At 58.2% G+C, this 14,164-nt stretch overlaps 1 protein-coding gene across 1 annotated transcript in view; it reads right to left on the bottom strand.

Annotated features, from left to right (window-relative positions):
- The window catches only part of CSPG4 (chondroitin sulfate proteoglycan 4), a 35,907-nt gene extending 23,075 nt beyond the window's left edge, over positions 1 to 12,832 (bottom strand). Inside the window, exon 1 of the mRNA XM_068556090.1 lies at positions 12,353 to 12,832. Within this exon, the coding sequence (XP_068412191.1) occupies positions 12,353 to 12,440 (88 nt within the window). The 5' untranslated portion in view covers positions 12,441 to 12,832. The remainder of the gene's footprint in view (positions 1 to 12,352) is intronic.
- Positions 12,833 to 14,164: the final 1,332 nt, after the last annotated feature.

A 14,164-nucleotide genomic window follows, 5' to 3' on the forward strand; every position in this document is an offset into this window, starting at 1 on the left:
TGGTCCACAGACATCGACAGGGGCAGGGTTGGTGCCCTGGGCTCCCAGCCACATGTTCCAACCCTGGGGCCACGTGGGGCACAGAGGAAGTGGGAGGGAAAATGAGAGGTTTTGCTGGAAGAAGTAGCCCAGAGTCCACCCAGGCTGGAGGGCAGGGGTGTGGAGGAAGCGGGGCCCTCAATGGAGTCTTTGTGGAGGCCCTGCTGCTCCCCAGGGTGGGGCTGCTGTGGCATGGAGCAATTCCAAGCAGCTTTTCCTTGCCTTATAATTTTCCTCCTTATAGGGCAGCTGAGTGGATTTCTATGCCCTTTTCCACATCCCGTTCCTTCCGGCTTTCTTGGCCCCAGAAGCAAGGTGGGATCCTCATCTCAGTGGGCCCAGGCTGAGGTAGGGGCCCTGGCAGGGAAGAAACAGAGTGAAGACCCCTCGCCTGGCATGGGTCTGCAGTCCCCCACTGCAACAGGGTCCTTGTGAGGTTGCTCCCATTTTACTGGTGAGGAAACTGAGGGTCAAAGACAGCAGTCATCTGTGTTAGGGCCTAAAGATGAGCAGCTGCAAGGCTGGGATTCGAGCCTCTGTGGGTGTGGCTCCAGAGCTGAGTGCTGTGGGTTCCGGGAGGGGTGTGTGCACACAGAAGCAGGGAGGGTGGCGGGGGGGGGGGGTTTGGTTGCTGCCTGTGAATCGGAAGTGGAGCATCTGCTGCTGGCCCCAGTGGGAGGAGGGTGTGAGAGCTGGCCTCCTGCCTGGGAAGACACTTTTTTCCCTTCCTTTCCGGTCCTGGGTCCTCAGTCCTCAGGGGCTCCGGGCTCCCTCTCTCAGGGTCGGGGGTGGAGGTGGGAGGGAGTGAGGAAGGAAGGGGAAAGCATCTGCTTTCGATGGGTGGTTCGGCAGCTGGCCTTTCCCAGTGTGGCTGGATGGGGTCTGGTCTGGGGCCGGCCGGATCAGGGAGGGACCTTCTTCAAGGCTGGCTGAAGATGGCACATTCCAGAAACCACTGATAGTGCTACCCATGCCCACTGGGGTCTTGGAGGTGAGAGACGAGGGTGGAGACGCAGGGGGTGTGGGCTCTGCCCAGGGTGAGAAGCCTGCTCTCTGATGGGCCAGCCCCTCTCTTGGGCAGAAGCCAGAGGTGGGAGGCCTGTTGCTCATCTCCAAGTCTCCCCATCGCTCTGGGATGAGAAACCGCTAAGGGCAGGGCTGCTGGGGAGGTGTCTCAGGGCTTCCCCCAGCCTGGCAGGCTGGCCTTGGAGACAGTGAGTGTGCGAGCTGGGACGGGGGATAGTGGAAGCAATGACTGTGGGTTTGGACAGAAGCCTGGACGAATTTGGCACATTGTGCTCAACAGGCTGTGTGCCTTGGAGAAGCCACAGCCATCTGTGCCTCAGTTCCCCCATCTGAAATATAGGAAAGAGGGGTGGGATGACCCCACAGACAGAAGTCCCACATCCAGGAGACTGGGGGAAGCAGAGGCTTGGGTCAGGGATCATCCCCCCAACACACACACACGCACACACACACACACACACACACCCCTGGCCAGGCCAGCCCAGCAGGACAGGAAGTGGCTGGTGGGGAGGTGTGATCACTACAGTGGGTACAGCACAGCCACCTCTGGCCTGAGGGGCCACGGGCCTGGCTAGACTGGAGGCTCTTGAGGACAGGACCCAGGGCCTGTATCTCCGGGCCAGCGCATCTGCCATCCAGGAGGCCCATACACATGTACCAACAGATGAAACATGAGCACCTAAGGGAATGCAAGGATCAAATGGTGGTGACATTTGCCCCATAGGAGGGATTTCCTAACAGCATTGCTGTCTGACAGCAGCCAGGCAGAGAAGCAAGTTCCTGGCACTGGTGCTGTGCCAGCAGGAGTGTGTGGCCTAGGAGGGTGGGCCAGGAAACCACAGTGTCCTTGCTGGTGGCCTCTGTGCTAACCAGGTTCTGCCAGAGATCCCCAGACTGAGACCCCCCGGCCCCCGCTCCACTGCTGGGCAGGCTTGACTCCTCTTGGAATAGTTCCTTGCCTAGTACCCCCATCTGACAACTCCACAGACCCCTTCAGTCCGTCAGCACCCACTGAGCTGTGCCCCACCTCTGCCACCCTCTCGCCAGCCCACCTCTTCTCCCCTGACCTCAGGCACTGCCTCTTTGCTGTCGTACCCATATCTCTGTCTCAAGCACCAAGTCTCCAGGGCTCTGGGCCTGCCTGCCAATGCCCCCTAGACGTCTACACCGGGAACATCTATAGGAACCCCCAAACCCAAGCCCACCCACTCAAGCCAGACTCAGTATCATCTCTCCTCCAACCTGCTCACCACCTAGTGAAGGCCCCACACGCACCCACCGCTGGGCAGAAATCTGAAAGTTGCTCTGACCCTCTCCCTCTTCCTGACCATGAAGGAATGTTCCATCCATTCAGCTCCATCACTTGTCCTTCAAGTCTGTCTCCCCCTCTTGCTTCTCTGTGCCATCCCACAAGACACATGGTCACCATCCCTTGCTGCCTCCCTTTGCTAATTGCAGCCACAGTTAACCTAAACTGAGGTACTCCATCCTCCTCCCTTGCCTGGATGCCTTCGATGGCTCCCAAGTGCCCCACCATCAAGCCCCAGCCCTCTGGTGTGGCACTGAAGGTGCTGGGTGACCTTGCCCCTGCCCCGCCAGGCTTTCCTGTTCACTCCTTTGAACACCCCACCTGCCAGCCTCACCAGACCTTGGGCTGTTTTCCATCCACACCTAACAGGTCCCCATTCTGGCCTTCGCTCAGGCTGGGCCTTCTGCCCAGCAAGCTCTTCTTTCTTTTTTGCCTGTGAAATGCCCTCATGCCCCTTCAGGGAAGAAGTCTTCCCCCACCCTTCCCCATAGCCCGTAGCTCCTTCTCCGCATTTGGGGTGCAAAGAGACTCAACCGTGGCTTGGGGAGTTGTGTGACTGTCACCTCTCTCTGTTAACACTGTGAGCCTCAAAGGGACAAGACTGGTGACGGGAGATGGCAAGATAGGAGGGAGGGGCCCAACAGGGCAGGAGGGGTGCCACATTCCCTGGCTGACCCAGCAGGGAGGGGCTGCACCTGGGAGCTTGCCCCAGCTCTGCCCCCCACTTGTCTTACCTCCAGGCTTCTTTCAGTCCTCCTCTGCCCTCCAGGGCCCCCGGTGCCTGCAGCCGGGGGTGGGGTGAGGCTGGACACAATGGCTGGGGCGGACTGGGGCACTGCCCCAGCCAGGGAGCCCTTTTCTGGGCCTGTGGTGACAGTCTGGTGCTTGTTTTTAAAGAAAATAGAATCAGAACACCTATTTATAGCTGGAGGCCATAGCCACAGACAGGAGATGGATGGGGTCTGAGGCGCAGGCTCCCGCTCAGGCAGGGGCTGGGGGTGGAGCCATTCCCAGGCCCCCTGCCCCCCTTTCTCAGCCCCCAAGGAAGTGCCTGTGGGATCCTGACATTCCCTGGGACAGGATGTAGCCTGCGCTTTGGGGCAGGGGAAGGAGGGGACTGGGGTGAGGAGGATGGAAATTTTCTCTCAGAATCGGTCCCTGGGGCCCAGAGTCCTTTGTGGGAATGGGTGGAGGTGAGGGTGTGTTATATGTCTGCCAGGCACAGGAGGCAGAGAAGGACCTCTGGGGGTGCGGGTGCCGCCTGCCAGCGGACTGGGTAAAGGAAAGAGAACAGCGCAGCCAGAGAGAGACGCAGGGATGGGGAGAAAGAGATGGAGAGACAGCCTTGGGGAGGACACAGAGACAGGCAGGGGTCCGGGGAGAGAGATCTGCAGCCCAGCGGACGCCCTGAATAGAGGGGAGATAGAGGAAGCAAGCGGAGATCTGAAGTGGGGGTTTCCGTCCCAAAGAAAGTCTTCACAGTGCTCTGGGCAGACTGGTCAGTCTGAGTTGGATCCAGGTGAGGAAGGGCAAGAATTAGGCATCTCTGTGGCCTGTACCCAAGAAGGCCAGGCCTTGCCTACTCCTCCCACCCCCAGGACCTGGAGACCCTCTGTTCCCAGCAATCTAATGCTGGGAGGCCCAGGTCCGTTTGGAGGCAAAGCAAAGCTGTGGGGGCAGAGCCAATGCACACCGGCTTCGTCGCCAAGATCGCGGAAGGACTGTCCTGGACAGAGGGGGCAGGGCAGTTCCAGGACTGCAGGGGACAGGTCTGGGCTCTGACTTGCTAGGAGGTGAATTCCCCGGGCCTGGAGGAGTTACAGGCTGAGGCTATGGCCTGGGCTCACACCTGCTGCCAGTCTCCATTCAGACCCCTCCCCTCCCTTGGTTGTGCCGTTGGGGGCTGTGGGGTGGCTACAGCCTGGGGCATGTGTCATGGAGCTACAGCCACAACTGGTGACTCAGACAGTTAAAAAAAGGAGCAGCTTTGAGCAGTGACTCAACTGGCTCTGGAGGGGCTGGGTGGGTCTGGCTGGTACAAGATGGGGTGACTGGGTTTATTTTTGGTAGGGTGGGGCTGGGGCTGGGGGCGGGGGTGGAAGAGGGGAACTGGGGGTGGAGAGGAGCCGCCGCTTTCATCCCAGGAGAGCCCCAGGGCTCTGTGCCAACTTAGGAAAACGGTTTCTTGATGCCAGAGAGCTCTGGCAGGCTGGGCCGCCTCTCAGCCCTGTTCTGAGCCTAGCCTGCCTTGCTGTGTGGACCCAGATAAGCAGCCGGCTCTCTCTGGATAGAAGCAGAGATCGTTGTCCTATTCCCAAGAGGCTTGAGCTCAGAATTTTAGAGCTGACCTTGGAGAATGAAGATCTTACCCAGAGGCCTAGAGACGGACAGAGGTCTGCCCAAGGCCACACAGCAGGGCCAGGTATCCCAAGGGCTGCCATTACACATTTGGCTCAGGTCCCTACAATATCTCTTCTATCCCAGGGCTGTCAACAGTTGGAGGGACGGGCTCCCATTTGAGTACCTGCCCCTGGAGAGGCTCAGCTGGGCTCCAGATGAGTGTCCGGAAGCACATGGGCACCAGATGTCCAGAGATGGAGTCTCAGCCGGGGGCGGGAGCCTGGATTCTATTAGCACACATCTGGGGAGCTGACCAGTCTTTGCCCAGTAGTCTGTTCAGAAGGTTACCTCTCTGGGGGTGAAAGCAGAGGATGCCCCCACGCTGGGATCTTGACTTGGGGGCCCAGGCTTCTCATCCAGAGTGTCCCTCCAGTTGGCACTCCCCAAGGCTGCTCACCCCACTCTGTAGCCATTTCCTGAGACTCACTCCCCCTCACCTCCACCAACTCTGATCTTACGCTTACATGGACTCAGGCATCACCAACACCCCTGATGGGTCCAAGCAGCCCAGGATAGAGAGAATCCCTCAGCCTTCGTTCTGGATCCTGCTCCTCATGATGCAGCCACTACTGCTTAATGAGTGGTGGTAATAGCCCCATGGGAGCTTCATGGGAGCCGTCTCACATCACTGGGCCCTGGCCTCCAGCCCCTACCTCCAGAGGGGCCCCTGAAGGGTGGGCAGAGAGCAGGGAAAAGACAGGCTTCTAGGCTCCCCATCCTATAAAAGGTCCCAAGGCCTGCTCTTTCTCTCCGTCCCCACCCATCTGCTCTTGGGACAGGGTCTACGTTTCATGTGGTCATTCGTTCAACAGATTGATTGTGCTACGTCCTGGCTCAACCATCTCCATCCAAGGGACCATTAGGCTTTGGGGTGGGGCTGCAAGGGGCTGTCCTGCTTCTCCTCACACAAAAGAGGTGTGTGGACCTCAGCTCAGTGAGTCAGTCAGATGCAGGGCCCAGCCCCACCCCCCTTTCAGAAGGGTCCTGGGCTGGCGGGCAGAGGCTGGCTTGACAGGTGCCCTGGGAGCCTGCCTCCCCCTTTCTGTGTCACTTCGTCCCACACAGACCCCCTCCAATCCCCTGCTTTGGAAACTTTCTCAAAGATTCCTAAGCAGGAACCACCCCCCCACCCCCTACCCATCCTCCGCCACCACTGCTGGGCCTGCCCCACTCCAGAAGAAGATGGGAATAACAGCAATCTCAGGACCAGGCACCTACGAGCATTTACTCCAGGCAAAGGGCTTTAATCCCCAACACACATAGGAGGTAGGAATTATTTATCCCATTTCAGAGAGGAGAAAACTGAGGCTCAGAAAGGCCAGGGCACCAGCATCGAGTTGTAGGGCTGGAATTAAATTCTAAGCTCTCTAACACCATGTCCTTTACCACCATGAGCCTGGCCTCCTGTCTCCCCCAGCCCTGTCGAGGTTCCAGGAGCTGAGGACTCAGAGGAGGGAGAGGTGGGGCCTGAGTCAGGACTGAGGGGCGGGAAGGAAGCTTACTCTTAGCTGCTCCAAGACGCCCAAAAAGGGTGATTCGTTCCTGCCCTCACCACGGTGAGAAGTGTGTGTGTGTGTGTGTGTGTGTGTGTGTGCCAGAGGCCTGCCTGGCTGGCCTCCAGCTGTAGGAAAGCTGGACTGGCCCCAGTCACTGCGCACAAGGGAAGGGGCAGGGAGGGCTGGTGTCGTGGGAATCAGCATCCTGGGCCCACTGATATTTATAGCTGCCCCGTCCTGAAATGTGGGAGGGGGAGGGGCTGGTCTTAGGTGGGAACGGAAGTTGGTCTCCTCTCCTCCACCCCCTCTCCATCTTCCCAGAGAGAAGGATGGCCCAGGCTAGAGGCCCTGGCCTGGTGGTGGAGCTGGGGGCTGTGTGTCCTGAGTTGGGGGCTTCCCCCAGGCTTCTGGCTCCGGGGGTGGACACTCTCTTTGCTAGGCCCTGAGCCAGGCTTCTGAGAACACTGTGTGTGTGTGTGTGTGTGTGTGTGTGTGTGTTTGCAAGCGTGTGTCTGCACACACAGGTACGTACACCTACTGGGTGTCATGCTGATGGAGGTCACAGAACAGGGGCAGGGGCCAGAGGAAGGTAGGGGGAGAAAGGCCTGTAATCTCACAGAGATGGAGGGCAGGGCCCCAGAAGGGGGGCAGACCAGGCTGCAGGCCTGAATAATCAATGGTTGGAAAAGCCTCCCAGGGGTGGTGATGCTGGAGCTGGACCTTGAAGGATGGAGAGAAAAAAAGAAGAGCAGTTGCAAGCAACAGCTTGGGCAAAGGTGGAAGGGTGCCAGGGATTATGGATTATTATCTGATGGTCTAGTTCATCAGCCAGCCTGTGGGACACAGCATCACCTTGAATGTGGAGGCTGATCTACTGGGGGGAGGGCCCAGCCACAGCCATGGTGTCTTTGGGCCTGCAGGCAGGTGGCACCATGAGGCTGCTGTCTACCTGGATACTCAGGACAGGGTCTGGACAGGGTCTGTCCCATTTGGTTCCGAGAGGGACAGGAATGGGATGCTGGGGCAGGAGAGGCCAGGTCCCCAGGCCTGGCTGGGAGGAAGGTGGGACTATGTTCTGCTCCCTGCCTTCAGGCCCCCAGACTTTGCTCCACCTGGGGAAGGACATCTTCCAGGGGCCATTGATATCAATCTTGATCTGGATTCTTTGAAAGCCAGGAAGTCCTTGTATGTGACCTGACTCTCCCCTGCTCTCAGTATGTTTTAACTCAAAGCAATTAATTGGTTTTCAAGCCTTTTTTTTTAAGCCACAGAACACTTTATCAAAACTGTATCTTACACAAAACACCGATCCGTAAACACACATTCATGAGACTGCTATGCATGAATCAGGGTGGTGCAAGCATCCCGTATTCCCAGATATGGGAATGTAAAGACCCGGAGCACCTTGGACACAGTCTGAAAACCCCTGGTTGGCTCAGTGATCTCTATGCCCCTTGTGTCCCCAGTCCTGGGTGCAGCAAGATAGTGGAGACCTCAGAGAAAAGTAGATGGGAGGTCTGCCCTTGGGGAGCTGCTGGTCCTGTGGGGAAGGCCACACCCAAACCAGGGTACAAGGACAAACAGCAGAGAGGTCTACCCCCTACCCTGCTAAGGATTTGCTGTGTGACTCTGAGAAAATAGCTGCCCCTCTCTGGGCTCTGGTTTCCCTATGAACCATGGAGGGCTGGCCTGGGCTGTGGAGTCTCTGCAGTGAGGTCTGGGAGGGGAGGCTGCCTTACTGACCCACCATGACACTTAAACCGCAAGAGAGACACACACTGAAACGGTTTAGCATGAGCAGTGGCGGGAGGCCTGGCTAACGCACGTCAGAGCTGGCAGGGCTGGCTCTTCTGCAGGCTGGGAGCGGCGAGGGCGTGGGCGGGAGCTGAGGGGGAGGAAGGAACGGTCAACAGCAGAGGCACTGTCCAGAACATGAGTGAGCCATGCCACCAAGCCACCTTGACGGCAGCCCCAGAGCCACTACCCTACATCTGAGACAGATGGGGCTTCATTTGCCACCCCAGCTGTCGGTGGAGGAGTGGTGGGCTTCCTTGAAGAAGATCTGCTTATGCTGTGAGGAAGTGGGGAGGGTTTGGAAAGGTAGGGGGCACTTGCTGGAGGGGTCTGCAGAGATGGGAACAGAGATCTGGGGTCCTCAGGGACCTGTCTCTCTCCTGAAGACCTGTCTCTCTCCTCTGCTGGGGGGCCCGAGTCCACTGGTCGGTGGCTGCCCACCTGGCCTGATCTGTTGCTGGGGTGAGTGAGAACACCGCGGCCTGTGTACCCAAAGAGGGACCTGAGGTCAGTCCTTCCGGTTCTCAGAGCCTCAGTTTCCTCATCTGTAAAATGGGGAATGTTTCTTGACTTACAGGGCTGCTGTGAAGCTGCAGGACAACATGTTAGTGCCCCCCACGGGGTGTCTCTGGAGGTAGGAGCTCTGTTATAAGAGAGCTCCATCCTCTCCCCTGTTTGGAGTTACGGACCCTTCTGAGAAGCAGAGAGCCAGGAGCCCCTACCCCAGGGAGAATCCAAGTACAAAATTGTTCATACAAATTCGGTTCATTCAAAAATTACTCATACACACTCAGTAATAATGGAAATACAGTACTTTTGAAACACACCCTAAGCCTGCACCTGAAGGAGGAGTCTTAACTCTGGAAGGCTCTACAGAACTGGACCCATGCTGGGTCAGGGGCATGTTGGAGGCAAAAGGGGAGCTGGATGGGGCCAGGAGTCGGCGGCAAGGCAGTAAAGGGGCGGAGGGACCTGGAAGGGAGCAGGCTCAAGTCCCAGACCCAAAGACCCCCTTGTTTATTTGCTCTTGGCACTGAATAGGAGCCCCAGCGCAGCTCAGCACCCCCTGCCCCCATCTCGTCCTCACCTCCTTCCCTGAAGGCTCCACCCAGCCCAGGTCTGTGAGCACCGCTGGTTGTGTGCACCGTTGCGCGGGCTCACATCTGTGTGCGCCAGTGAGTGTGTAGTCAGGGCTATTTCCAACTCCCCCTCCCCTGCCCGCCCCCTCCTGGGCAGCACGCCCAGTTCCTCACACCCCACTCCCCTCCGGCCCTTCATCAGCCGCCTGGCCCACCTGGCGCAGCCCCCTCCTCGGGCCCCCCAGGCGGGCAGTACTGAAAGGCTCTTCTTGTCCTGGCTGGGCAGGCGGGTGAATGTTGGGAGGGGGGGCTCAGTTATACTTGGTCTGGAACAGCTTTTTCAGAGTCCGGGGGGGCTGGGCCTAGGGCCCGGGCCCCTGCCCTGCTCTAGAGGGCTGGGGCAGTGTATGTACACACACAGACACACAGACACAGACAAGGCTGAGAGGCTGTCTCTAGCACCACTCGTTCGCCCAGACCATCCTTAGAGGCAACAGAATCTACCCTGGTTCAATTCCTTGCACCTGAGGCTCCCCTGTCCCCACCCAAGCCCTGCTCTCTAAGACACCCCCATCAGTTCAGAGCCCTCACCCAGATTACACAGGAACCCTCTCTGCCAGCTACTTCCGCCTGAGTCCCACGTGAGCCCCTCACCTTCTACCTTTCAAAGTCAGCTATGCCAGGCAGGGGAGAGGTGCGGGAGCCACTGGCACTGCATGCTCTGTGCTCACTCTGACCTCCCAGTTTTGCTTGTGCTGTACCCCCTGGCTGGAAGCACATCAGCTCAAACCCAATCTCCCCAGTGCCTGTGGCTCTGCTGGGCCTCCCACAGGGCTTAGAAGGGGCTGGACATCACACTTATCATCCACACTGGCACAGGGGCCAAGTCTAGCTGCCCACGCAGGTGGGGAGCTCCCACAAAGTGGGACTAGGGGCTTTTGTTGGGCAGCTGGGCTTCTCTGTGGGTTACAGAACTTTGCTTCCTCCCCGGGTCCTCAGTTTCCCTGTCTGTACAATTGGAAGGTTGGCCCAGGTGGTCTCCAAAGGTGCTTGACTCTCAGGTCCCATGACCTGGATGCCCTGGAATGTTGATGAGTGCAGGGAAAGCATCCCAGTGTGCCTCACTCTGGTACCTGAGACTTGGGGGCCTTTGGGGCTAGGGGTGTCCAGGAGGGGTGGGAGTGATAATTTCCTCGGTAGGGGCTGTCCCTATTGCAGAGACCAGGACAGGGGGACAGAGGGGACATGGCATGGGGACAGAGGTGGGCTCTTGGAGGGGAGCTCTGCCTGTGAGGGGGACAGGATACTAGCTCGCCCACCCCCTCACCGCTTCCAAATCCCTCCTAAGGGCCGGGGTCAGCCTGATGTTATAAAACCCCACTGGCACCATGTTGCTCTCCTCTCTAAAAGCTTCGCTGGCTCCCCACTGCCAATAGGGTATAGGCTGTGGACTGCATTTTGCCATCTCAGGTTTCTGTGCCCCAGTCCAGTGTCTCTTCCTGGCTTGTGCTCAAAATATATATACCTTCCAGCCAGGCTGCTGGAACTCCTTATCTCAACCTCCCTCTGCTCATAGCCCCTCAGAGCCTTTGCTCACTGAGCCCTCGCCTGGAGTTCTGACCCCCTTCCCATCCTCCAAGGCTTGGCTCAAGGATCACCCTCTGCCCCGCCCCAGCTTGCCTCTGAATTTCTCTTCACCATTCTCCTCATCTGGATCTTTGCAGATACGATAGGAATTGCTGTTTGAGTTTTAGTTTGCCTTTCTGCCTCCTGAATGAGTCCAAGCCCAGCCTATGCATTTCTGTGCACTCCTGACTGCCCAGCACAATGTCTGCACACTGTTGATGCTGAGAAGGTATTTGAGAATGGCTCTCAGTTGAAGCCCAAGGAGGTGGGTACCGGAGTCCCTCCCTTGGGTGGAGGCTGGGCAAGCAGACCTCTCTAGTCAGCTCAGATGCCCCCTTCCTATCTCTCTAGAGGCCCAGCCCACAACCCAGGCCCTGAGACCTTGAAGGATGGGGTCCCTGGGGACAGGAACAGGGAGCCTGGGGATCCAGCTCTGACTCACCCCACTGGGGGGTCCTCCCCTGACTCATTTCCCTTTTGGGTGCCTCGTGATTACTGTCCATTCTAACTGGCTTCCCCATCTAATGGGGACAGGAGTGTGGCCTAGGTCCCTGGAAGGGAGACTCAGGCCCTTCTTCTGCTCAAAGTTGTTCTTGGGAATGGTCCCGAAAGATGTAGGCTGAAGCACTGATTCATACATACATGGGTAGTAATGACTGATGGGCCCTGAGGCCACAGTTCTTATGGCATAACTAGACCGTGCCTTAACTAAGGGAAGAATGCCATAATGGTGGGATTTCTGGCATTGCAATAGAGACGGATACATCCTAGCACCTCTCAGACGGCAGTCTCTGCTGGAGTCAAGCACCAATGCCTGGGACAGGGAGGTGTGGCAGGGGGGTGCCCAGAGCTGTCTGAGGGGCACAGGATACCTGAGGGGCACCAGCCCTGCCTCTAGGAGGCTGAAGAGTGGGTGGTCCTGTCTGTCACTAACTAGGCCTTCTCAGTGAGGAGAGAGGAGAGAGAAGACAGGAGGGGGAGGAGGAGGCCAGGAGGAAGGTGGTGGTGAAGAGGCCAGACAAAAAATGCACCCGGGAACAAGGGGAGCAGGAGCAGAGCTGGGGCGCAGCTGGAGGAGGCCCCAGGAGGCTGGGGTGCTTGCGGGGCCTCACACAGGGTGGGGCAGGGTGGCTTCCTCCCCATTTCATGCCTTGCAGCTCTCCCCCTTCCTTGCCTGGGTGTCTGAGGTGGGGGACTCGCTTCTCACTGTCACTACATGTCCTTTGGGCACCAACTCAGTCATAGCCTGCTGGGCACAGGGAGCCCAGGCGGCACTGGGGTGTCCCCACTGCATCTAGAGAACAATCCTGCACAGAGCCACACCCTAGGGAAGTGACCCTGGGGCCAACCTCAGATAACCAGAGCCCACATGACTCCCTAGATCGAGAGCCATGGCTGGGGGTCCTGCATCCCCTGGGGGTGGGGTGGTACTGCCAGAGACCCCAGCCTGGGGTGGCAGAAGTGCAGTCCCCTCGTTTCCCAGTCTGGGGGCCACTTCTGGGTCCTCCTGTCCCTTTCCTCTACCTAAGAAACCCTCCGCAGCTCTTGCCAGTCTAGGTCGGCGTCTCAGGCCCCTCACTCACCTGTGGATGCTGGTCCCACCAACGCAGCGAAGGTCAGAGCCAGGGTCAGGGCGGGGGCTGAGAGCAGGAGCCGCGGGCCCGAGCGCATCGCGGCGGGCTGGGCAGCGGGACTGGCGAAGAGCGGAGTTGGGAGCCTGGAGCTTGGACGCCTGGAGCTTGGACGCCAGAGTCTCGAGTTGAGAGAACTGGCGCGGGCTGGGGCTCCGGGCGTCCCGCCGCCTACTTAACCGGGGGCGGGGCAGGCGCCGACTGGCGCGCGCTCCGGTTTCAGGCCGGGGCTCTCCTGTCTGCCCCCAACCCCTAGTCTTCTTAAAGGGCCCGTGCTGGGCTGCTCCTCCCCGTAAGGGGTCAGGGGACCCTTACAGCTCGATCATTCCCAGGCTCCACCTTAGAGATTTGGGACAAAATCCCAGAGGAGCCCAGACCTCCTGGGCTCTGGCGCAAGGGCTCCCGGGGAGCTCCGCTGGGAGGAGATGTGAGCTGAGCTAGTCCCGTCACTTCTCTGCCCTCTGCTCTCGCCTGGGTTGTGTCAGGAGCGTCCTCACGCCAGGCCTAGGAGGAAGGACAGATGCCCTCCACCCCGCAGACTGCTTTTGGGCTGCTTTGCCTCTGAAGTCTCTTCAGGACGCCATTTGGGCAGAGAAGCACCAGCCTGAGGTTCTACGCTGCTCTGTGCCCACTGGCATTGCAACCTTGACAGGACCTCAGTTTCCCAGTCTGTAAAGGAGAGGTGTTCTAGAGTCTCCCACAAGGCAGGAGGGATTCTCAACTCCCTGGTATCATTTATTTGCCTCGAACTAATCCTGCAAGGTGGGTGACAACACTCCTGCCCACACTTTATGGAGGAGGAAGCTGGCTCAGAGCTGGAAGTGGTTCTTGCAAGGCCCCCACATGGAGAGTAGGTCCCTGGCCACATGGGACCAGAACCCCAGGCCGCCTGACTCCCGAATCTGGCTGTTTCAACTTCCTGGGCTGCCTCCTGGAAATCTGACCCTGGATTTAGCACCTACCTAACAGCTTCAGGCTGGGGTCCTGCTCCTCTTGGTTCCCTCCCAGGCAACAATATCAGCCTTGTCCCAAGCAGGAGAAAGGGCAATATTATCGTAGAGTGTCCAGCACCTAGAGGCTCTGCCTGCGCTCTGCCTAGCCCTAGCATCAGCGGTGCCTGGCTTCGGTTTCTCTGTCCAGTGAATGGGTGGAAGAGTACCCCTGGAGTGTTTCCCCTTCCTTTCCTCCATCAGAATCTCTCTGTCACACCTGCCTGCTTCAGCCCACCCCCAACCCCATCCCACCACTTGCTGTCTCCCCAGCCCCTCCCCTTGCCTGATGACAGTCCTACCATGGGTACAGCCCTTCAGAATTTGCAACAAAATTTTGCCCCGTTCTGCAAATGAAGAAACTGAGGCTGAGGGAGATTAAGGGACTTGAGCAAGTCTACACAGCTGCAAAGAGGTGGAGCCAGGTCTTTGACCCCAAGCCCAGGGCTCTTACCACCACAGCACAGTGGTAACAAGGGCTCTGGGTTCAAATTCCAGCTCTCCTGCTTAGCTGTCCAACCTTGAGCAAGTCACTCCACTTCTCTGTAGCTCAGTTTCCTCATCTGTAAAATTGGCTTTGTGAGGATTAAATGCTTTTTTAAAAAAATAAATTTATTTATTTATTTTTGGCCGCGTTGGGTCTTCGTTGCTGTGCGTGGGCTTTCTCTAGTTGTGGCGAGCGGGGCTACTCTTTCGTTGTGGTGCGCGGGCTTCTCACTGCGGTGGCTTTTCTTTGTTGCGGAGCACGGGCTCTAGGCATGCGGGCTTCGGTAGT

Source organism: Eschrichtius robustus, chromosome 1, assembly GCF_028021215.1.
Source record: "Eschrichtius robustus isolate mEscRob2 chromosome 1, mEscRob2.pri, whole genome shotgun sequence".
Classification (NCBI taxonomy): domain Eukaryota; kingdom Metazoa; phylum Chordata; class Mammalia; order Artiodactyla; family Eschrichtiidae; genus Eschrichtius; species Eschrichtius robustus.